The sequence below is a fragment of the Narcine bancroftii genome, chromosome 3 (assembly GCF_036971445.1).
Source record: "Narcine bancroftii isolate sNarBan1 chromosome 3, sNarBan1.hap1, whole genome shotgun sequence".
NCBI lineage: Eukaryota > Metazoa > Chordata > Chondrichthyes > Torpediniformes > Narcinidae > Narcine > Narcine bancroftii.
The window spans coordinates 368806808-368830101 of record NC_091471.1 but is presented as its reverse complement, the minus strand read 5'-3'; the positions used below and the strand labels follow the sequence as shown (position 1 = coordinate 368830101).

General features: G+C 39.8%; 1 protein-coding gene and 1 long non-coding RNA gene across 7 annotated transcripts in view; one reads left to right on the top strand and one right to left on the bottom strand.

Annotated features, from left to right (window-relative positions):
• The window catches only part of ntn1a (netrin 1a), a 176487-nt gene that overhangs the window by 141150 nt on the left and 12043 nt on the right, over positions 1–23294 (top strand). For all 3 annotated transcript variants that reach the window (XM_069930266.1, XM_069930264.1, XM_069930265.1), the window contains one exon: positions 3366–3440. In XM_069930266.1, the coding sequence (XP_069786367.1) occupies positions 3366–3440 (75 nt within the window). The remainder of the gene's footprint in view (positions 1–3365; positions 3441–23294) is intronic.
• Positions 361–22424, bottom strand: LOC138759589 (uncharacterized). 4 transcript variants are annotated; one of them, XR_011354980.1, is made up of 8 exons: positions 22183–22424; positions 21610–21742; positions 20713–20847; positions 17352–17411; positions 14814–14907; positions 12414–12532; positions 4126–4265; positions 361–501 (listed from the first exon to the last, which is right to left on the bottom strand). It is a non-coding gene; the product is annotated as an uncharacterized lncRNA (long non-coding RNA). The 4 variants fall into 4 exon arrangements; XR_011354977.1 differs by lacking the exon at positions 4126–4265; XR_011354979.1 differs by lacking the exon at positions 4126–4265 and having other exon boundaries at positions 20713–20789; positions 22183–22423.

Here is a 23294-nt window from a genome sequence, read left to right as displayed (position 1 = left end):
AATTAAAACTCTGCAGCTCTTGTGATCAGGTATCACCAAATATAAAGACCTCTCTTAACAGCCTGTGTTTCTGAATGGGTACAACAACCTGGAGAGGAATGCACAGCAGCTGTGTAACAGGTGTGAGAATTTGGGGCCTGATAAATGTCTTGAAATCTTTGGCACCCCCTCTGGGGAACAGCACATGGAGTTAAGAGGGTAGTTAAATAATTTAGCTATATATAAGATTTGAAGTCATTTGTTCAGGACAAAACAGACATTGTTATCTGTCATGAATGTGGCATGAGGCCCTCTATTCTTTGCAGCTGTACTGTTATTCACGAGAAACTTCCAGAACAAAAACTTCACAATTGCACCAGATAGAACAACTAAAATTTAATCCATAAAGTTTGAATTCAAAGTTATCACTCTGCTATGCAATATGATTCCTTGAAGATTCACAGAGGGAAATGCATTTGTTTCTGTCATGAACAGAATGTTCCAGAAGTTGTTTGATGGTGCCTGCAAAAAAAAAAGCAGAGGACAAATAAATGAAAATTGGATCTTACCTACTCAAATGCCAACCATTTGGTTTTGGTCCTGCTAACTTGGGTGAGGGGTTTAATCTAATTACATGCTTTATTTGCACCAATTTGTTTCTCAATCAATCTTGTTGAACAAGAAGAAAACGCTACTACTGTGCACTCATTTACACTCCATTGTCCACAGATAGGGGTTTTTTTGCTTGAACTGCAGCTTGCCCCTTCTCTGCGTCGGTTAAATGCAATTTTTCATTGAGCAAGAACCAGGGAAATCTCAGAGCTTTTATTTAAAAAAAAGACTTGATCGTAAACACAGAAGCACTGGCACAGACATCACTTCCATTTAGATCAGACTTTTAGCCAGGTTTGGGGCTGATTCTGTATTACTTGCAATGTTTTTGCATTTTTCTTTTTTCCCCCTGTTGCTGGGGCAACCTCTTTCACTCAAAAGATAAAAGAAAATAAAGCCTTGACTGAGCTAAGAGCAAAACAATGAAGTTTGTTCATATTCTAGCCCATATAATGCTTCAAAAATGTTATAGCAATCCATTGGTTTGTGCTATACTTGAAGTGTGTATGGCTTTCTAATGAATTTGAGGAGAAGAACATTTCTTTGGTGAAACATTAATTATAAAATGCTAGCTAATTTTGTTTTTAGAATGCCATCTGTTTCTTAAGAAGAACTTTCCATTGTTGTAATATGGCTCAACCGATCTTTTCCAAATGGAATATAGTCTGATGATGAAAGCATTGGGCTCATCTTCCATCTTTAAATTGTTCAAAATTTAATTTGTCTACTTTTAAGTTAGTTCAAGCAGGAAAATTGCTGGTTGGCTGCTTTTCAATAAAGTGACTGATGCCATGCTTGCTGCATTTAGGTTAAAGTTACCCAACTCAAAGTAAAAAATGCAATTGTATGAGAGAGAGAGAGTGTGTGTGTGTGTGTGTGTGTGTATACACTAGGTATGCAGCAAACACCAATTTTAAAATAAATTATTCTGCAATGGTCAATATATTTTGTCTTGCACAGAACACGGAGCTTGAAAAATTTAAAAACACTGATGAGGCTCCTGATGGAGATGCTTGAATGTCAGTGGGTAACTGAGCAATGGAGATTAAAAGGCCCCAGGGTGGGACTTGATCTTGGGCAGAGATACCCAACCTTAGGAGAAGGTAGTATATCTGGGCTCCTGCAGCAGAAAGGAATAATGGTTGGAGTGGTTCTGCTATCTTTATTTTGCTGGAAGTATGGTGAAAACCCTGGCAAAGTACAGGGGTTGTTGTGATCCAGTGCAGTAACTCATGGTGTCACCCCCCCCCCCTTCCCCCCCACCCATGGACCGAGTGTATGAGTGTACCAAGCGTAGAAGAAACAAGTATATGTTCCTTGTCCATCTGGGGTGGCGGCGGCGCTAAGCAGTGGTGGGGGGGGGGTGGGTGGGGGAAGGTGGTGACACTGAGTAGGCAGGGGGTGCATTGGAAGGTTCACAAGTTTTTGTTGTTATAACTAAGTACAGGGATATTCATAAAAAATAATAAATTTCTGCTGAAACACTGCTCAAAAATGTTATAGACAGTCAAAGCACCTAATAGCCTGAATACGCCTGAGATTGTCTGATATCGGAAGCTATGCAGGCTCAGGCCTGGTCAGTACTTGGAGGGGAGACTGTCTGGAAAAACCAGGAGCTGCAGGTTTCTGTGAGGGGCACTGGACAAAGTGGTGACTCTGTCTTCCTTACAGTAGACAAAAGTTAAAGGATTTCATGCATGTTACATTCCAAATGTAGTATTACGTGACAATACTGGAACCTTTGCATTTTGGACTCCCCTAGTGATGCCAGTGCTTTTCCCCTCCGGTGAAGAGCAGAGAAAAGAAATGGAAGGCTTTTTCTGTCTTCATTAAAATCTTAGTATCCGGCACCTTTGGGGATGGGTAATTGTTGGATAAGTGAATTTTCCGGTTGCTTGAGATTGTGCGATTGGCAAACTACCAGTGAGACACACCAATTTTAAAATTCCATACTTTTTACCTATTTGTTTTCAGTGATTTTTTTTTTGCCAGTTGCTTGAGGTTGCTGGTTGCCTGAATTCAGAATAACGTGGGTTTTACTGTACTTAAAATTCAGACTGATGGAAGGAGCATCACAGAGGGTGGACCCATTTTAGCTTTCTTGAGAGTTTATGGATCCAGTCTTAACTACAGGAGGTTATTGCATTGAAATCCCTTATGGGTATCTTAAATAATTTATCAAACATGTCTTATCATTCCAGTAAAGCAAAGGAAGGCAACACCAAGGTAGGCAGAAACAACAGGCTCAGTATAAATTAAAAAGTGCTTTGTGGAACATTTATTTGTCTACCTATCTTGAGAGGACACCAAAAGCATTGCTAATGCCCCGTGGGTTCCTCATTTCCTGCTTGACCTTTCATTGTTTGGAATTGACCTGTAGTCAGAATCTCTACAGGCTGAAAGCAAAGTTCGACACAAGCCTGGGTAGAGGTGACAATAAGGTATCCACGGGCCTTAATCAGGGGCCAGTGCCACTTTGACAGGAGGGGAATCTATAGCTTAAATGAGACTTGGGTGGTGTAAATAGGGGAGGCTTGAAGATCTCAAACAAGGCATAGACTGCCTGCAGACAGCAAAGTATTTAGCAGACAGAGCTCTTTGTGTGACTTTTTCTATAGAAATTAAGGCGTTATGAATGCTCTATAAGACCTATTAGACAACACAATTAGCAGGCAGCAGATGGATTCCGTAAGGGCTCAGCTATTCTGAGCAATGCTGTTTTTACCATGTCTTTTTGTAGTCTGATGTGTGTGTACTTCTCCGTCCTACAACAGACTGTGATTCATACTGCAAGGCTTCCAAGGGAAAACTGAAAATAAATATGAAAAAATACTGCAAGAAAGACTATGGTGAGTAGGTTGTTTACAACAGTTCTCTTAGTTAAAAATCATATTTCATTTTGCGACAACTGACTAAGCAGCAGATTGGTTTCTGTCCTTTTTGATGTGTCATCCATTTTGTGAATTGAGTTAACAAAATGTAATAAAGTCATTGATTTGTCTTGTGCGTCTTTCAGATCCATTGGAAATAATGTTTATAACTTCATGTCAATGCCCTGATTCTGTTGCAGAAATTAAACAAGGGAAAGGGATGGAAATTAACTGGCTTTGAAAGTTTGCTGGAGTAATCTAATCATACCTCTAAGTAAGGTTGGATCCTAAATGCAGATCAATGCTTTATCCATTCATGATTCTAAATGCTGCTCACAACCTAATCTCATTTCAGTCCTCATTAGTGAACCTAATCCTTATATGTTTTGTTTCTCCCTTTAATGTATCAGTTTTCATATCCATCCCTCATTATTTCATCATCCTGGTCACACATGTTCCTCAAGCACAAAATAGATGTGGTTGATTAAGGGCATATGGGCATATCCTACATCATCCATCTGCAGAGATCCTAAAGTATATCCTTTTCACTCAATGGATTCTAAATACATTCCAGGGTTTTCACCTCTGTCACTCAACCTGGAAATCTATTCCAGATATTTTTAAGATCATTAATTTCCTCGTACAAATCGCAAATGTAACTTACTTGGCCTAAACATGCATCTGTTGTCACAATATGATTTAAAATATGCTGTAGTCTTTGCCCCGTTATAGTTGATGTTGATCCTGTGTTCTCACCCATTTTCCAGTCGTACAACATACAGTATCACAGGTCAGTATTGACACCTTTGGGGGAGATACCAAAGTCAGGCACAACTGCTGTTCAGGTGTTTTGGAATGATCAGTGAACATTTATGAACTTTATGCCTAGTTTAATTTGTACTCCTTTGAAGCATAATTTTTTAAGTATATTGAAGAATATACAGTATAACCCTAGAGTTTAGGATTACAAGCATTAAAACTGAAAGAGGAAGCCACCTGTTATACGTGTATCTCGACTTGCAGCTCATCTGATCGTATCAAAGGTAAGGTGCAACCAGAAACTGATGTTCTTGCACATTTTAACACGAGTGAACAGACGTGCATTTCTCTCTTAACTTTTAGATTCCTAAACAGTATCACATTCACTTTAGTGAATATTGCTATTTAAGTAGTTAGATTCACACATTTCTCCAATTACATTTCAAGCCTAGCTGCCTTTACAAAAGAAATATGCATTTTTTTTTCTATTTCTTCCCCACTGTTACTTGTGTGAACTTTTTACCTGAAGAATTATTTACTAATGTAGAGCCTGTGTAAGAAAAACCTTAAGGTATTGTCTCAATATAAATGTTCTACCTACACGTTTCAAACCAAATTAGGTATCGTACTGCAGCAAGCTAAATCTGTACTTCTGTGAGGAATATACCAATGAGCGGTGGGAAACAAGTTACCAAGTTATGAGGAATGTTCGGAATTGTTTCACATCTCTTTAGGCTCCTCTCAGTTAAGCTGTTAAGTGGTTTGTCCCCCTGCATGGAAAGAGCGATAGCCCTATCCTTGCCATCCCAATTCTGCACGCTTTCTTTCATCACAGATAGAGCAGCCAAATAATTTGCAATTGGATTTGGTCACACTATTGGCCTGAACAGTGTGACCTGAAGCAAGGATTTTGGGATACAAATAGTTACAGAAAGGTGCCAAGAAATATGCACAAATGCTAAGAATGATGCCCATATTTCACTTATAATTAATTAACTGTTAAAGTTTTCTGGAATCAGTAATCTTTAAGATCTTGGAGAAAAAAAAAATTTGTATTTTCATTGTGTCGCTCATTTCTTGCATTTTTTTTGATGACTTGCTGTGTCTTGTTCCACTTTGGAATCATTTTGAGTGTTGGTGTTGAGCTGATAGATAAAGAGCCAAAAGAACAAAATTATCCACTCCTATCAGTCACAGATGCCATTCATAACAGATAAAATTTATACTGTTAGTTCCAGCATGACATGAATCAGCAGATGCAGGATTATTGAGGGATAATAATTAAAATTATTATTATGGTCGTGTTAACAGGCAACTAATGAGTCCTTTCTCTTCCTGAGAGAAGAATGATTGTGCCTGTAAAACAAACTTTGTTAAACAGAATACGAGTTTATGAAAAAGAAAATTTCAGATGATCTTTAATGCTTTTAAAACTTCAGCTATCTGCCTAAGCGTTCGCAACAACTGGGATATATTGGGGGAAAAAAAGCTTTGTGGAATCCAACAAATCCCACAAGACCTTTTAAACAGCGCTTCATAACGCACAGAGCTCCATGCTCAGGCAAAGCCTTGCTGCATTTAGAATTCAACTGGGTCTCCGCATTGAGGTTATGCAGTAACTACCATCACTATACTTAGGATAAATGCAGAATAAAACCTGCAGGAATACGGGGAGTTTTTAGACTGGCATTTAAAAATAATTAATGAGTACAACTGAAAATGTATTCATATGTAGTTGATCCCTAATGAAGGGCTCAGGGGTTGTAATGTTGACTGCCTATTGCCTTCCATGGATGCTGTGTGACCTGCCATGTCTTCCCCAGCATCTGCAGACTCTTTGCTTACCTTCACCATTTATTAAATTAGTTCATTAGGGAACGATGTTGTATATTCAAGATTATTTTATTGTCATGTAATATTACACAGAATTTGCTTTTGTCTGCTGTAAGGGAGGCTGAAATTGCCTGAAGCACCTCTTATAGTCAAAGAAAGAGAAGCAAAAGAGAGTCCCTCAGAGTCACTGGGTGTCCATGGATTCACGTCCAGAGCTGCTACAGCCCCCGCAGCCACACAGAGTCCACTCCGAAACATCAGCAGCACGAGCTCCAGATCCAAACCTCCAACACAATCAGGAAACCTTCAGCACCCTCAGCTCTCTCTCTTGCATCCTGGTTCCAATATATGATACCCTTTCAGCCAGTCTCCAGCAGTCCACAGCCTGGTGTGAATCCCTAGCATAGTTGTAAGTAGCCTAGAGTCTGTATGGGTTCCTCGCCGTGAGTCACCAACAGCTGCCTATGTGTTCTTCAGCCACAGAACTCCTCTTCTATTTCTCCTTCTTAAACAGGGGTCTTCTTCCCATTTTCTGGTGTCCTGCGCCAGTCCTCAGCTCCCCCAGAGTCTTCAACCCCTCATAGCTGCTGCCGAACATAGACGTCGCCATCTTGGGCCCAGACCATGGGGTCACGGAATTTTTAAATGAAACCACCGTCAGCTCCACTGACTGGCAGTAAGACTGGATGGTTAGACCCAGCGGTAGCGCTGCGTCTCTTCTCCCTGCTCTCCCCAGCCGTTACAGCAGGCTCTGGCAGAGCCACCATTTACCAGTTAACTGATTCCAGCTCAGATTGACCTAGGTGTCCGAACAGCAGGTAGGTATAAATCACTTTGCTTCTACAAATTGCCATCTAGAAATCACTGCTGGAGGTGAATGTCTGAGTGTGTTTGGAGAGGCAAATTTTTAGCTAATGTAAATAACCTACAGGCACCAGTCTATGCCAACTAATGAAGTGACTGCAAAGAAAGAGAAAATTGGCAGGGCCAATAGATTCATGAAAATGAACAGACTTTCTCTCTCCACTTCTGAACCTGCCCTCCTGAGGTGGCACTGGCCATCCTCCAGTACCTTGCTTCCTTCATGTTTAACCTTCAGTGATGATGGTGTGCGGATTGCTCCACAAAGGAACGCACCAGCAAGCTTCAATCTAACCTCCCTCCTCTGCCTCCCATCTAGCCAGGGTTTCCCAGAGGCTAATTAGGTGCAAAACCTCTGGCCAATTTTCCCCATTCCTATCAAGAGGCCACAATGACCAAAGCCTCAGCTTAAGTTAACAGAAGCAGCTGAGACCATGACTCCAGACTCTGTCGTTCATCAGGTATCATTACTTGCATACCTGACTGATAACATGTCAACACTGGATGGCCACCCTTTATTTTGGTGGTGGCTTAAATGTAGACAGGCAAAGAATCAAGATATAATTTCTGCTGCTAAGAGACCAGGTGCTGACCATGAGGGATTAAGAATGCAATCTTTTTTTGTTCCGAGGAAGGCCACACATCTGAAATCAGGAACCCACAAAGCAATGTACTGACTGTGAATAGCATGTTCCACCAGGAACCCAGCAAAGCCATTTGCTCCCTCACAATGGTGAGAATGAAATGTAGTTAACATTAGCAAGCTCCCCTGTTCATCAGCAGATAGATCCTACTGAGGGATTGCAAAGTCTCTGCTCTTAGTGTGAAACTTCCATAGTGAAGTTAAAAATTGGGTGAGTACATGGTCATAAAGCTTCAGAGCAGCAGGGATTACAGATGGGGAGCAGTGACTTCTAAATTCCATTGTGAATCCCTGCTCTGATCTGAGATTGCAATTGTGGCCTCAGTCGATGACAACAAAGGGAATCTAATTGAAGCAGAGACACACATCTGACAGATTGTTTCTCTGTGTTGTTCATCTTAGAGACTGCCCCCCCCCCCACACATAATGGATAGATGTGCTCCTCTACTTCCTGCACCCCCTCCCAGAATGACCATCATCACTGCTCAATTTCATTGTTGAATCTGTACTTTAAATCTAACTTACCACCAAATGTTCATATTCCTTAAGTGTCCAACAATCTATTTTATTGCAGCCTTGAACGTAATTATAAATGGCTATCCTCTGATCGATCCCTGGCATTGGAAATTCCAAAGATTTATAACCCTTGTCATCTCAGTTTTTAGGCGATGCTTTATGGATTTGCATTCACAAATCAAGGCAAATAGCATCAACCCAGTCACTCCCTTCCAAGAATTTATAGATCGCTTTTTAACCTGATGTCCTGCCATAAGCTTGTTCAGTGTGCAGTCCTTTGCCCATTCTCCCAGTCATAGTGCCTTCAAATGCATATGCGCTTGAGAGTGTTACAGCATCTACCACATCACTCGCCAAGACCTTTGTAGCAATCACTTACAACAGTCAAAAGAAATCCCCAACAACGCACACAAAAAGTACAGGACGACTAAAAAACTGGTGGTGATGGTGACAGAGAATCCTTCCTACTGCCTCATAAGATTCAGCTTTGTGAAATTAAGAGATATTATGTTTCTGGTGCTAAAATTGGCTCCTAATTGGCCTTCCTCCATGATTCACCTTATGACAGACTTCTTCCCAAACGTCCAATGGCCACATGCTAACATCCTGTCTACTGATATTTGTTGCAAAAAGTGTCCACCTGCTGATATTGCTTTGCATCTGAAGGTCATTCTCAGAAAATCTGTAGCTCGTGCTAATGAATTTAGCAAGTTTAAATTTGAAATCCAGTTCGTTATGGCCGGAATAAAAGAACAGAATAATTTGGAATAAAAGAACAGAATAATTTGGAATAAAAGAACAGAATAATTTGGAATAAAAGAACAGAATAATTTGGAATAAAAGAACAGAATAATTTGGTTAGCTTAGTTTCTGCCTGTCGGTGTACTGTTTATTTTGAATTCAATGAGCTTTTTCAGTGTTAAAACACATTTCCTAACGTTTGTGCATCTTATGTATAATTTCCACTTTGCCTCTGTGGCCCCATTATCTCCATGGGGCATTTCCTGAGTGTGGTTATCGCTTTATATAAAAAAAATGCCTGTAAGGTTGGAAGCTCTAGCTGGAGCTCTTCAGAGGGTAGTTAAAGGGAACTGCTCTGTAGTTCATTTTGTTCTGATGTGTAGCAAAAGATAAGTCTCTTTCTAAAGAAACTGTTTTGAATTTTGCTACAATTAGTGAACAGACAAATTCTTTCCCCAAAAGGTTTCCTTTGAAAGATTGCTTGATTCTTTAATAGTCCGTGGAGCCTTTCATTCTTTTATTTACCACAGTTGCAGATTGCTATGCATCATGTGATATTTTCAAAGTGGTATTTTTGATGTAGCTCAGCACACACGCACACATACATGCACAAAAACACACCCACTCCCTCGCTCTTTCCTTTACTCCGTTAATTATCACTGCTTCATAGAAGTGATTCACTGGGAAACCAGAGTAATCCAAAATGAATTACATTTTCCCAAATACTTGAAGTTCATCCAAAATTTGAGTTCTGAAACCACCTTCTGCCCTTATGCACAAGTGTAACTGAACGGGGAATTTGATCCTAATTTACAGATTCAAATTGTGGTCGAGAGCTGACTGAAATGAGCATTCTTAAAATTGGTCATCATCAGAATATTTTTACATTGGAACAAAAGGAATTGAGCCTTAAGCTTGTTACTTGTAACACTGCACAATGTCCATTATCTGTATCCTTGAAAATGAAAAAAGAACGTTGCTACTTAATATATAATTCATTTTATCTAATTTCTGGCAACATTGTGCTGGTAACAAAAGGAGAATGTTGCTGTGGCCGTGCCCAGCTGTACTACAGGATTGATGGCAGCCATGTGGCCAGGAGCAATGCCAGGTCTGCAGATGGTCCAGGGAGAGGATGTGGATGTGCATGGAGCAGACATGGATGGGCTTGCAGCACCAGCAGGAGCGCTTTGCTAGAAGCTAGCAGGCCGGTGATGGGAGCAAGGGCAGGCAAGTCGTGGGAGTGGAAAAAGAAGCAGGCATGCCACGGAACTGAGAACTTAACAACCATGTACTTTAGTATTCCTGATACCAAGCCCATCCTGCTGTTGGCGAAAGGTGCACCGGAGATAAGGTTAGACTTGAACAGAGATCATAGGTAGAGAGTTGTAAGGAGGAGGGAACACAAGTTTATAGTGGGTGGAAAGCAGAGGGCCAGAGTAGGAGAGGGATGGTTATCACTGCATGGTCTTAGAAAGACAGAAGGAAAATGTAAGTGTCTGGTAGAATGAGGGCAGAGGTGGGAAGAGGACTGGCGATGAAGGAGATGATGTTAAGAATTGAAAAGATCAAAGTTTGGAGGAATTAAGAAAAGGATGTATAGGGGCTGAGGATGAGGTAGTAGACACAAGCATCTGGGTGTGTGTGTATGCATAAGCATGTGCAGGTTTGTTTGCATGTGTTGTGCATAGTGGGAGATGTTGCTTTGCCTTGCACCTGGTCTCCAGTCATTTTGGAGCTGCTTATTGTGAGATTTGGGGTTGGAATGTCAGAACCCTGATAGCTAACACTCTGATCTTGAATCATTTTGAATAATAGTCTATTATTTGACTCATTTGGGAGTGGTATGGGAGATCTGAATGCTACTTTGTTATTATAGCCAGGGAAGTAAGACCTTTTGACTTTGTCATTTGTGCTCCAAGTGAGAAACCATGGGTAGGAGCTGGCTACCTTACGATAAAATGGTGGGTACGCCTTTTGGAAGAGCAAATAAGAAGAGGGACATAATCTTCACATTGGTTTTTCAGTCAGCTAATCTCCTGTGGGATAAAGGAACATGTCATGGTCCTCTGGCTCAGTCTATTCCAGAATCAGTATGCTTCAGTCTTCACACACATATCCCAACCCTGTAGTGATGAATGTAGCCAAGGAGGAGAAATCCTGGTCCACATTCCAAAGTGAGAAAATGCTTGTATTGGAATTGATACAAGGTAGGATATTCTCAAACCAATAAACTGCTTCAAGCATTGTCTTATCACCTCATTTTGCAGAGATTAAAGTGCAAGGCTTATGGCACCGTCTAATCGAAGCATAAACACTTGTTAAATCATATAATCACTCAAGTTTGACTGCGAGATACCTACAATTTCTAAACTTTGACTGTTGGGCTGACCATTGTCCAATCTGTTCAGTTGTCTCCATCAGAATGCTGTCTCCCTTCCCCCCCCCCCCCGCCCCCCGCAATAAACCAATACTGATGTTCTCATAGGCAGTTTAAATTCAAGGCCGAGACAGTTCTTCTAAGAAAACCTGACAACCCCCCCCAATTCATAGGAGTTGCTGTATCTCCACAGTGTCCAGCATAATTAACACCTGTGAATAAACTTGGCTTTCTACAAGAAAACATTGAGAATGATCAGGAGAGCCATAAGCAGGAATTAATTAATCACACACACAATGTGCTCGAACTGGAAGTCGAGCCACACTTCAAGGGAAAAGATAAAGCAGTATAGGTGGCTTATAGCTGAGGTCCAACTGAAAATCCGGGACAGATGGCCAAAGGGAGTCCAACAACCTGCTGACTAGCTAACGTGCATGATTCTTCTGTGCTGAAAAGACCATCAAATACTCAAGAGCCCACCCTGTGAAGAGCCAACAAAGGAGTCAAACTTATCAAGGTCAAAGAGACAGTCAACACCTGCCATAAGGAACACCTTGAAGAACTTCTCAATTGTGTCTGCCCTTGATTCCAGCCCTAGGAAACTACCTGGGCCTCCTCGTCCACTGATGCCGACCAACAAGAAGTCACATAGGCCTCAAAGCCTTGAAAGCAGATGGTAAGCCTATTTAAGTTCTTGCACTAATGAGAGAGGAAATTCGATCAATTTACAACCTCATCTCTGGGAAATGGACATGCCATGGGACCTTAGAAGATCAAGACATCAAATCAAGCACACAGCTCAAGGTACACCAGACAGAGGAATCTCTGCCTTCCATTAAGTTTGAGTCATGTGATGTCATGTATGTAATCTGACAATAAATCTGAAAATAGGAACTCTGAGGTATAGCATCTTTCTTAAAATCCCTGAGTGAAGAGTTTAACAATATTTCTCTGTGAAATTCACCAAATACAGAGGCAGGATAAGTGAATCAGCATCCTCTTTCAGGCCAACTTCCCAGCACTGACATGTCCAACATGACCCTGCAAAACAAACAATTTATTCTGAGGTCCATCACTGCAAAAGACCTGGAAAGAGAATCGAAGATTTTAAAAACCTTCCTTAGAAGCTACATCATTCCCACCAAATCGTAGCAATCCCTGACCACTCAAGTTGAGAAGGAGCACAAAGAAGGATTACACCACCAAATCATTCACTCACCAACCCTATCACGCACATCCCGTGGTACAGCTTTGCGGGTACTGCATTGGCTTCATTGGTCACCTCAGAGCCCACAGAACTACAGTGGAAGCCAGTCATCCTACATCATGAGAGAGAGCCTGTGAGGAAAAGAGAAGTTGCTGAACACAGTAGAAATCTTTGTTTGGATTCAACACAAAACAATCCAAGATATTCAAAGGAGAATGACCAGTCAGTTTTACCAGCAATGACAGAGCAGGTGGTGTTCACTAAGTGATTATTAATGCATACCATTACTAGTCTGTGGGCACAAGCTGTTCAGTTACACGCCCCAGAATACCACAACAGTCAGAGATGGCATCAAGCAATTATATCTGCCAGCAATTTCAAGAAGTTTTTAAACTAACTGCACAATTTTAAACCTTTTGTTCTGTGAACTGCTGAGATTTGAAGCAGTTATTAGGTCAGCTATTTCAAGAATTTTTATTCACTGCATGCTTTCAGTTATTTTGGGGCATATTAACAATTGGAATTCCTTTGGGGTGAAATCACACTTGACAATATTAGAGCACAAGTACTCAATCTCTCTGCTTTTTTTAATGGAGGCATTATAAATGGTAGAACATCTTCATTATAATAGGAAACAAAGCAATTTTGTTGGAAAGTCTTAAAATTTAGAACAGAGATTACACTGCCTGACTTCATCTCACAATAATTCAAGAAAGGAATGTACAGCTAAAGTTTGGTGAAGCTCCTGTCCCATCACTAATTTGAATGAAGACAGCCAAAACTTGAGTGGTTCGAGGGATTACCAGGTAAATTGATAATATTTAAAGCTCGTCTGTTGCTGTAACTTCAAAGTTCTTTTAGAGTCGACATAGCTGCAGTCACATTTCAACATAAAATAAACAAAACATTATGATAACCAATATAAATAGTTCCACATTATGAATAGAACTAGAATCAACTAAATCCACGCTCTAATTTACAAAGGTAGATCACGGAGCGGTTTGAAAACAAGATTCTAAATGATCTTATCCAGTGAGTAACTGGGTTATGCAAAAGGAACATGATTTAATTCCCCAATCCAATGTTTCAAATATTCTGCGAACAATCACTGAAAGACGACAAACCACTTGAGTAAATTAATGGAGGGCGGTGAATGTCAATGGCATCAGGACAGGAAATTAGTGGATTAGGAAATAAAATAGCCCCTTGAGGTGAAAGTCAAACAGTTGAAACAGACTTTGCTATAACAGAAATGAAATGTTATAATTATTGCCCCAGCTTTTCCAATTGTAAAGCTGACAACAGCCTATTCATTTTAATGGGTTATCGTTGGCTTTACGATTGGAAAAACAAGGCCATAGTTTTCTGTGCTTCACGCCCAAGGGAGAAATGTACATCAGTGTGGTAGTTCAAATCCAACTAATTATTTGCTCTTGAGAGTTCTGTCATAGGTAATTTCCATAAAATTGGCAAGGGCATCATTTCTCAAATCTTCTTAAAAACTTCTTTCATCTTGTATCACCATTCTTGTAAAGAGATTCCTGAAACTAGTCATTCTGAGGTAATCTTAAAGGACCTACCATTAAACAACTCTATTAGTCGATCATAGAAAATGTAACTTAATGTTGACAGGAGGCTTTGTGTATGGAATTCAATATTAGAGTATTTTTAAAAATTCCTCCCCTTGAATCTTAATTATAACATGGCCCATAGTCAAAATATTAAGGAAAATGAAATATTGTCACCCCATCTCCCACATTAATACTTGTGACTTTGGCCCTGTTACCATCTGCCTTTATAAAAGATAGAGTGCAGCAGAAAACTTCAGTTTGTTCTGAGGTGATTGAAGTAAGACTTTTGGCACAGTTCCCATTAAAAATGACAGGCATTCAATCTTGAGGCGAATGGTCCCTAATTTTCATATCTGTGTGTCATAGGCATTCATTTCCTCATTCAGTTTTGTTTTTTTAAAATTTGGAAATGGGAAAATGGCTTAATATTGCAAGAAACTTTGTACACATCACTTCAGAGGAAGAGGGATGGAAAAAAAGTTTTGATTGTCTTTCTATCATCTGATTCAGTCCCCTCTGCAACACATTCTTCCTGACAGTGCTGTCTCCATGGCGGTGCATTGCAATGGACAAGGGTATTGATTGATGTCATTTCTAAATACAGGTGTGAAACTAGAAGGTTTCTACAGAACATTTCATATGCCGAAATGGCGTAAAGCAAAGAAGCGATTTCTATGGGAAAAACCTTTGAACATTCCCAGACCCAAAATAACCCACCAAATCCTACCATTTAACACATAAAACCTAAAATAACATGAACATATAGTAAAAAGCAGGAATGATGTAATAAATACACAGCCAATATTAAATAGAATTGTATGTACAGGGTAGTTTCACTTACCAGAATTTGGAAGACAGCAAGTTTTGATGGCCGACCTGTGACAGCTCTGCCGGCCGCACGCTGAAAGTCTCACCAACCACTTTTTCATAGTACCCTTCTCCAAAAAATAATCACTTTTAACATTATAATCACTGAGGAATGAAATATTCTAACATTTGACTGATGTTTGTTTGTGCAGTTAGTGAACCCCGAAAGGGAGCATAAAATTCTTAAGCCTGATTAAGCGGCAAGAAAATTTAAATTAAACCATTATGACATGCAGGGACATGTTATGCTAAATAAATGTATTTCTTTGGCATTTATAAATGTTTCAGATATGTCCTTATCAAAATTAACATTTTCCATTTTGGGAACACAGAATGAATTACAAATGTGTTCAGAATAAACTTCAAACTACTTCACCCAATTCCACGGTTCAAATCCACTCTTAGATAAACCAATATGTTAGTTTTCATTTCCAACCTTGAAACTATTGGAGTGACATTGTTCACTTGGAACTGGAATAGAGAATTTTACTCTACCAACTAGGAAATAGTCCGAGATTGCAAAAGCTCTTTTCACTTAGAGCCCAGACATGGAGGAGCCTTTCACGCTGTCTGCCTTGGCTGCATTCAGACCCAGATTGCAGAGGAACAATGCCAATGTTTGGGGCACATGGTCTCTAAGTGGGTAACATTTGAATTGATATAACTTTAAAATCCTTCAACTCCAAATATGAATTTTTTTAAAAAAACTGCGGATGCTGGAAATCAGAAATAAAAACAGAAAATCTTGTAAACACTCAGCATTCGTGAAATCAGTTTTAATTGATATGTTTTCAGCCCATGTGGTTCTGATGAAGGATGAAAAAAGCCAGAAATGTTCGTGTATTTATTATTTAAGTACATTAATTGTGATCTGAATCTAGAGATTCAAAGTCCTTATCTTTACTAAGCAAGGATTTTTGAACAGGATCGCAGAAGTGATAGTGAATTCTAGACACATAATTCCACAGTGTGCATTTGTTTTATTCCCACTTATAAGCTGAGCTCACTGGGTGGAGAACACATCAGCGGAGCCCACCCTTCAAGCACCACTAAGTATTGTGCAACTGGGGCAGAGACACTGGATGGGGAGTAAAGACTGAGGGAATGAAGACTACATGGAGTTGATAGCAAGGAGTTCCGAAATAGCTCTGGGAAAGGACTGAGCATCAATGACCAGAATATTTAGGGGAGAGGATGGTGATGCCTGGGTCATGTCATAATGGGGGGACAGATTTGTGACTATAAAAAGAATCACAATCAACAAGAGAGAGCATTCAGGTCAGTCTGATCTTGGGGGTGGTCCAATTATGGGCATTCTCATCAGCAGATTTGGGGTCATTGGGGAAGGGGAGATGAATCTTGGGGGTGGTCCAATTATGGGCATTCTCATCAGCAGGTTTGGGGTCATTGGGGAAGGGGAGATGAATCTTGGGGGTGGTCCAATTATGGGCATTCTCATCAGCAGGTTTGGGGTCATTGGGGAAGGGGAGATGAGCAAAAAAGCAATGAGAACTGGAACCTAAAAGAGAGATGTTGAGACATAGAGTCTCACAAAAACACTTAAATGGGGGAGTCTAATTGGAGCAGATTGGATGGCCATTTCCCTGAACCTCCATTAGAACCAGTTGTGGGGGTTTGGATTTGAAAGGCTGGAATGTTTACTTCCCAAACTTATCCATTCTGGAAATGGTGGGTAGTTGGTTAAATTCCCCTCTATATTACGAATTCAGAAATCAATTCTTGCATTAAAATATACAGTTTAATGTCTGGTTCAAATTAGGGTCATTTTCTGGTTAAGACTTCATTGCAGCTTTGCCAACTTCACATCTCCAATAGATAATTGTATCCATACGGCAACAATTGATTCTAAGTCAGTGCTGAAAATTATTGGGCAGAGTTGATTATTTGGTGAAATTGTGTCCCAATAATATTATGAAAATGCAATAGACAGTTACTTGAAGTAACGATGATTTATTTTTACTCATGAGTTGATCATTTTGTTGGACAAAGCCTTGATGACTTTCAGAATACCAAATGCCCACAAAATAGCAAAAACAAGAGACTTAGCAATTGGGACAATAGTAATTTTTAATATAAGGGAATTCTAAGGTAGATCATTTTGAATACGCAGAGAATAGAGGGATATGGATCATGTACAAGCACAAGAGCTTTAGTTTAATTTGGGCAGCGTATTTGGTATAAGCATCATAGACTGAAGTGAAGGAGAGGTCTGACTGCAGGGTACTTAGATAAAGCAGATAGGAGGGTGGCTGTTTTCTTTGTTGGGGAAGCCAATAGACATTTAAAATGATAGCAAACAGATTGGAGAAGAGCTGAGAACTTTTGGTCCAAGAGCGGTAAAAGCAAAAACCAACAACAAAAGTAATTGGATGCCTATATTGAAACCAAAAAGGCTGCAGTCAGGTCAGCAAAGTGGAATCGGTCGAGTAGGCTTTATTGACCAGCAGAGACACAATGGGTAGAAAGTCCCTGACGATTGAAATATACGAACCTTGGCATCACGAGCAAAGCCTTGAGCAGAGAAAACGAAAATAGGGATGGATGACTTCAGCTGTGAGGAAGGTTAACAACACACAAATGCAAATTAATGAAGGCTTATATCTCATAGGATGAGATCTCCATTTCAAAACTGAATTTGTATTGGGCAGTTGTTACACATGGCATAGATTCTGTAATTACATAATGTAAAATGGATACCTGAAATGAACCAAGTAAACTTCTTCTCTGGATGTACTTAGTAAAATACCAGATTCTTTCCCATGTGAAAAGTTAAAATCATGATAATTATTACAAATCATCCTTGGGATGTGGATGCCTCAAGATAACTGCATAACATCTGCTGGAAATAAGATCTCAGTCTCTAAAATTCACATTTCAAAGAGATGAGACATTTGCTGGTAATTCTGATTCAATTAGTGTATCAACTTAAACAAGAACACTGAATATATTGTGTCTGCCTCAAATGATACACTTGAAATGAACAGCAGCCCCACTGCCGTCGGACCTCATTATTTCAACACTCGCCCTGGAATAAACAGCCAGCTGTGAAACCAACTGGAAATTGAAACCTTCCAATGAATGATCATGTATGTTGATTTGTTGTACAGTATATGTAAGATAGAAGTAATCCATACCCCAGAAATGGAATCAGATGCTAGAAGGAAGCAATTCCAATTGTGGTGCAATATTTTAAAGATGTTGTTTGGAGGTCAGCAGTTTCACCTTACAGAAATCTCCTTGGTCCCACAACTGCCCAGCGCAACAGACATTCATTAGTACTATTTAATTGTAAACTTAAGTAAATCCATTTTGGAAAGAGTTGTACATTTAATCCTTAAGACGGCCGCAGAGCCCCTCACAAGAAATGAAGCAGCTGATTGGGTGAGGGCCAGGACTTGCTGACGATTGGTATCTTCGCAAGTCACTAAACATCCAACAAAATTTCAGTGAAAGCTGTGACTCATTTGATTTTCTGCACCCTCAGGGGGTATTGCTGAGATGTGGATTTGTCACATGGCTATACAAGGGCTCCTGCTGCTCACTTTAACAGCTCCCCTCAATTACAAATTACAGGCAATTTCCTTCAGTTGACGGCAGCTAGGTTTTGACTGCCACGGCTCAAACTAATCCACTTTGCCTGTGATCATCAGAAGGCTTTTTGGATTACACTGAAAGCTATTCTGCCAATAAACTGGGTTAATGTCTTTTACAGGAAGTGTCTCTTCCCTGCTGAAAGAGGCAGGTGGACAAGCCAGTAGCTGCTTTGTAGATTAACACACTGTATGGCTAGATATAAGCACTGAGTTCTCTCATTTACAGATCAGGAATGACACAGAGGGAACAAATGCCTCTCTAATATCACAAACCTTTCTCTGCTGAATGCATGAATGTCGATTCTAAAGCACGGATCTAAATTGAGCTCATTCAATTTTTTTCTAGAATTTAAATCTGACTGATTTCATTCCAGCTTGAATTACACACTCTGTCATTTAAGAAAAGGTGTTTGCACAGAGAGCACCACACCTCTCAGCATTCTTCTAGCTGTCATTTAGTTTATTAAAAAAATACAGCATCAAAGGCTTCAGTTCTAATTCTGCAAAAGAACTGTCCACGTGCTCACTTTTCCGACTCCTTTGCACATCCCAGAATCTGTAAGATTATATTAAAAATTCTACAAGCATTATTTTTCCCATTCGGCTGGCATCCCCAAAACTCATCAAGTGCTAAAAATATAATACTCTTACTGTGTTTCTTCCTCTTCTCCCTTTATTCATTTCATTTTTCTTTTTCAATCTTTTTATGAACATTTCATATTATACACAGCACAAGACTAGAAATAACACAATTAAAATGGGACGTCCAAGTCTACAGAGTGTAATATCATTTATAAATTCCAAAGAGTGAAAATTTGACATATTAGAAATAATTCTCCTAACAAAGAAAACAGAGATAAAGAAATAATGATATTATCTATAAAAAAACAAACCTACTAAAAAACACAGCTGTGCGGCCTGTCCCGAGGATCAGTCGAATAGTTTAAAGCATAAATTCATTTCTTTTTTAACTCTGTTGACCTGTTGTATCTTTTTTGTTTCCTTAATGCAGTATTATTTAATACCGTTGTCCTTTGTTCGTCGGAGATAATCTGTTACTGATATAATTCCTCAAAACACTTGTATTCTCTGAATGTTTCATTTGCATGCGTCCTTATAATATATATTTCAAACTGCATCTGTTGGAATGATAATCTTATGCTGTAACTTTCAAAACTAACCCACACCCCAGCATTAATTTTCCAAGAGAATACTTGCAACAGTTTGACAGTACTTGTATTTCATCTCTTTATTTCTAATTTCAGGCAATTCTCCTGATTTATTTTAATGGCACAATAATAATCAAACATTTTGAACTATAACCAGACAACATAATAAATACATGGAATGATCAGTGAATGGACATTGCCTCTATCTTGAATTTTCTCTCTCAATCTTTGCTACCATTCGGGGTGATTTAACTCCACAAGATTTAATGGGCCCACATTATTTATTTACAACTGCTCTGTTTCAGTTATCATTGCCTTCTCCAAGTTTCTGGGTTTTTTCTCAGCTTATAACATCTGCCAACTAACATAACACTTTTGGAAAACATGAAGACTGGAACCTTGAACAAACTAAATCGCTGAAAGAACTCAGTAGGTCAGAGAGCATCCATGTGTACGAAAGCAGATTCAGCGTTCTCTTTGAGGTGAGACCAAACACAGATAGGGTGATCACTTCAGCAAACACCTTCACTTGCTTTTTGGATTAAACGAGCTTCCTGTAGCCAACCATTTCACCTCTCCCTCCCCCAATCATTCAGACACAGACATATCTGTCCTTGGCCTGATCCATTGTCAGGGTGAGGCCAAATGAAAACTTGAAAAAAGCCTTAATGGGATGAACACCAGTTTTAGATATCCCCATTCCCATCTGGTTCCATGGTTTGCTCCTGTATTTGCTTTTTCCTCCCTTTCTCTAACTTGCCATCCCCACCACTTCCCATGGGGTCACTCCTTCTATCTGTCTCTCCACCTCTCATACCTTCTGCCTTCTCTGGGCCCCTTTCCTAGGTTCTTTCCCCCTTTCACATGTAATTTCACCTTTTTTAAAAAAAATCTTCATCTTGATACAGAGTCCCAACACAAAAAGCTGACTGTCCATTTCTGACCCACTGATTTCCTCCAGTAACTCATTGTTAACACATCTCTCATTTTATCTTGCATACAGCTGAATTATGTAAACAAAGATGATCCAGGTTTAATTTTCAATCTGTCATGAATTAGCATTGTTGGCCACATGAAGGGCCTGACTTACTCAGCATTCTGGGGAAATTATGGAGAAGTTGATTCATGTTCTTGCACCAAACCCCACGCAGTGACCCTTGGAAATAGCTGTGAGCATATGAATGAACTTATGTTCATGCTTGATTGCGACAGTGCAGCAGAAGATCTAGTGATTATATTTTTCATTATCTGGTTGTTAGTGGCAAGATCAACATTTAATGCCAATCATTAAACATCATTACGAAACTATGGTCCTTCAAGTAAAGATACAGTAACTGTGTCATTAAAAGTAAAACATGTGGCACGGTTGGCGTAGGAGTTAGCGCAACACCTTTACAGCGTCAGCGATTGGTAACGGACCGGGGTTCGAATCCGGTGCTGTCTGAAAGGAGTTTGTACATTCTCCCCTTGTCTGCGTGAGTTTCCCCTCTACCATTCAAAACATACTGGGGGTGTAAATTGGGCAGCACGGAGACATGGGCCAAAATGACCTGTTACTGTCTGTATAGCTGAGGCCCAACACTACTCATAATACTCCATATGTGGTCTGATCAATGCCTTATGAAGCCTCAGCATTACATCCTTGCTTTTATATTCCAGTCCTCTCAAAATGAATACGAACATTGCACTTACTTTCCTCTCAATCTGCAAGTTAACCATGAGAGAACCTTGCACGAGGACTCCCAAGTCCATTTGGAGCTTCGCTTTCTGAATTCTCTCCTCATTTCGAAAGTAGTTTCTAATTTTATTCCTTCAACCAAAGCGCATGACCATCTGCCACTAAAACAGGTGCAACCCCAGCTTAGATCCTAAAAATGTCACATGACTGAGGTATGTATTGTTAATTAAAAGTAGGACAAATCCAATCCTGTCAGTATCAATAAATAAAAATTGTCAAGAATAATGCGATCAGGCAGGATTTACTCACCAGTAACTCATGCTGTTTCAGATGCTCCATAATTTCTTAGCTCCAGATCTCATTGTAGTCTCAGTTTCAAGGATGGATGAAGGAGCTGAAACCTTGAGGTGCGATACTGAATTTAGTCGTGGTCTCAAGGAGCCTAAGAGAAAAATGTCAAAGAAATCAAGGGGAAAATTTACCACTGGACAGAATTCATTCATGGTGAAATGGAAGATGGTTGGTTGGTTCATGGAGTTGCTAGATGGTGCAAGGTGGAAGCCAGTCATTTGTGATAGACAACTCAAGAGCAGAACAAAGAAGGATGCTTCACTCAAAATTTGCTCAACATATCCATGACCTCTGCAACTTTGAAAAACAAAGCCAGTGAGGATGGATGCAGTTCTATAGAACTCCCACTAAGATTCCCCTCCCCCAAATTACATGTAATCTTCCTTTATGCTGATTCAGAATCCAGGAACTCCCTCCAAACCCACAGCAGGATATTCTTCAGAAGGGCTCCAGCAGTTCAAGAAGGAAGTTCACCAAAGCTAAAAAGGATAGCAAATGGTCTTTCAATAAATGAAAAAAATATGAACATACCAGAATCCAATCAGATTTACTCCATGTAATCAGATTACAGAACATTTTCAGATCACACTGAATAAAATAAATCTTGCAACAATCTCCTTCTGCAATGCCAGTACAAGAAACAGGTAATTTAACAGGTTCCTGAGGCAGCAATCTCCACAAATCAATCTCCTGAATTAAACTGAAGGTATTTTCAGCTGGAAAGAAAAATAGAAGCAGAACATTCTTTTGTAATGCATTGGTTGGTGCCTTCAGAGTTTGTAGAATGCTGTACTCGGTTCTCAGAGCTCTTCTTTGTCATACAGTTTCTACTAGCCTGTAGCCAAAACCCTACAGTGAACAGCATTCGCATAAAGACAAAACAATGCTTAAGGTCACCTCAGTGGAAGGACAAGAAGATAACTTAAAGTGTCTTTGTTTCACAGTGTTTCCTCAGTTTTCCATGAGTGAATTTGACTGGAATAGCAACAGTGAAAATGGCAAAGAGGGAGAGGAATTCCAAAGAGGGAGAGGAATTCCATAGAAACAGACCCCTTTGGCCCTTCTAGTCTATGCCAAAATATTTTCTTTGCCTTGTCCCACTGATCTGCACCCTCCATACCTCTCCCATCCATGTACCTGTTCAAATTCCTCTTGCATATTAAAATTGAGCCCACATTCACTTCAGATGGCAACTTGTTCCACACTCCCACCACTCTCTGTGTGAAGATGCTCCCCCTCGTTCCCGACGAGCACTCAGTGACACAAGGTCAGCTTCTTCCCCGCTGCCATCAGATTCTTGAATGATCAATGAACCAAAGACACTGCCTCACTTTTCGTGCCCTCTTATTGGTATTATTATTTTATTTTTTATACTAATATCGTAAGGGTTGTAATAAAGTCCTAACCTGCTTAACCTTTCCCTGTAACTCAGTTCCTGAAGTCCTGGCAACATCCTGATAAATCTTCTCTGCCTCTTTCTATCTTATTGATATCTTTCCTGTAGTTCGGTGTCCAAAACTGCACACAATCCTCCAAATTTGGCTTCATCAATATCTTATACAACTTTAACAACATCCCAACTCCCTTTCTCAATACTTTGATTTATGAAGGCCAATATGCCAAAAGCTCTTTATAACCCTATC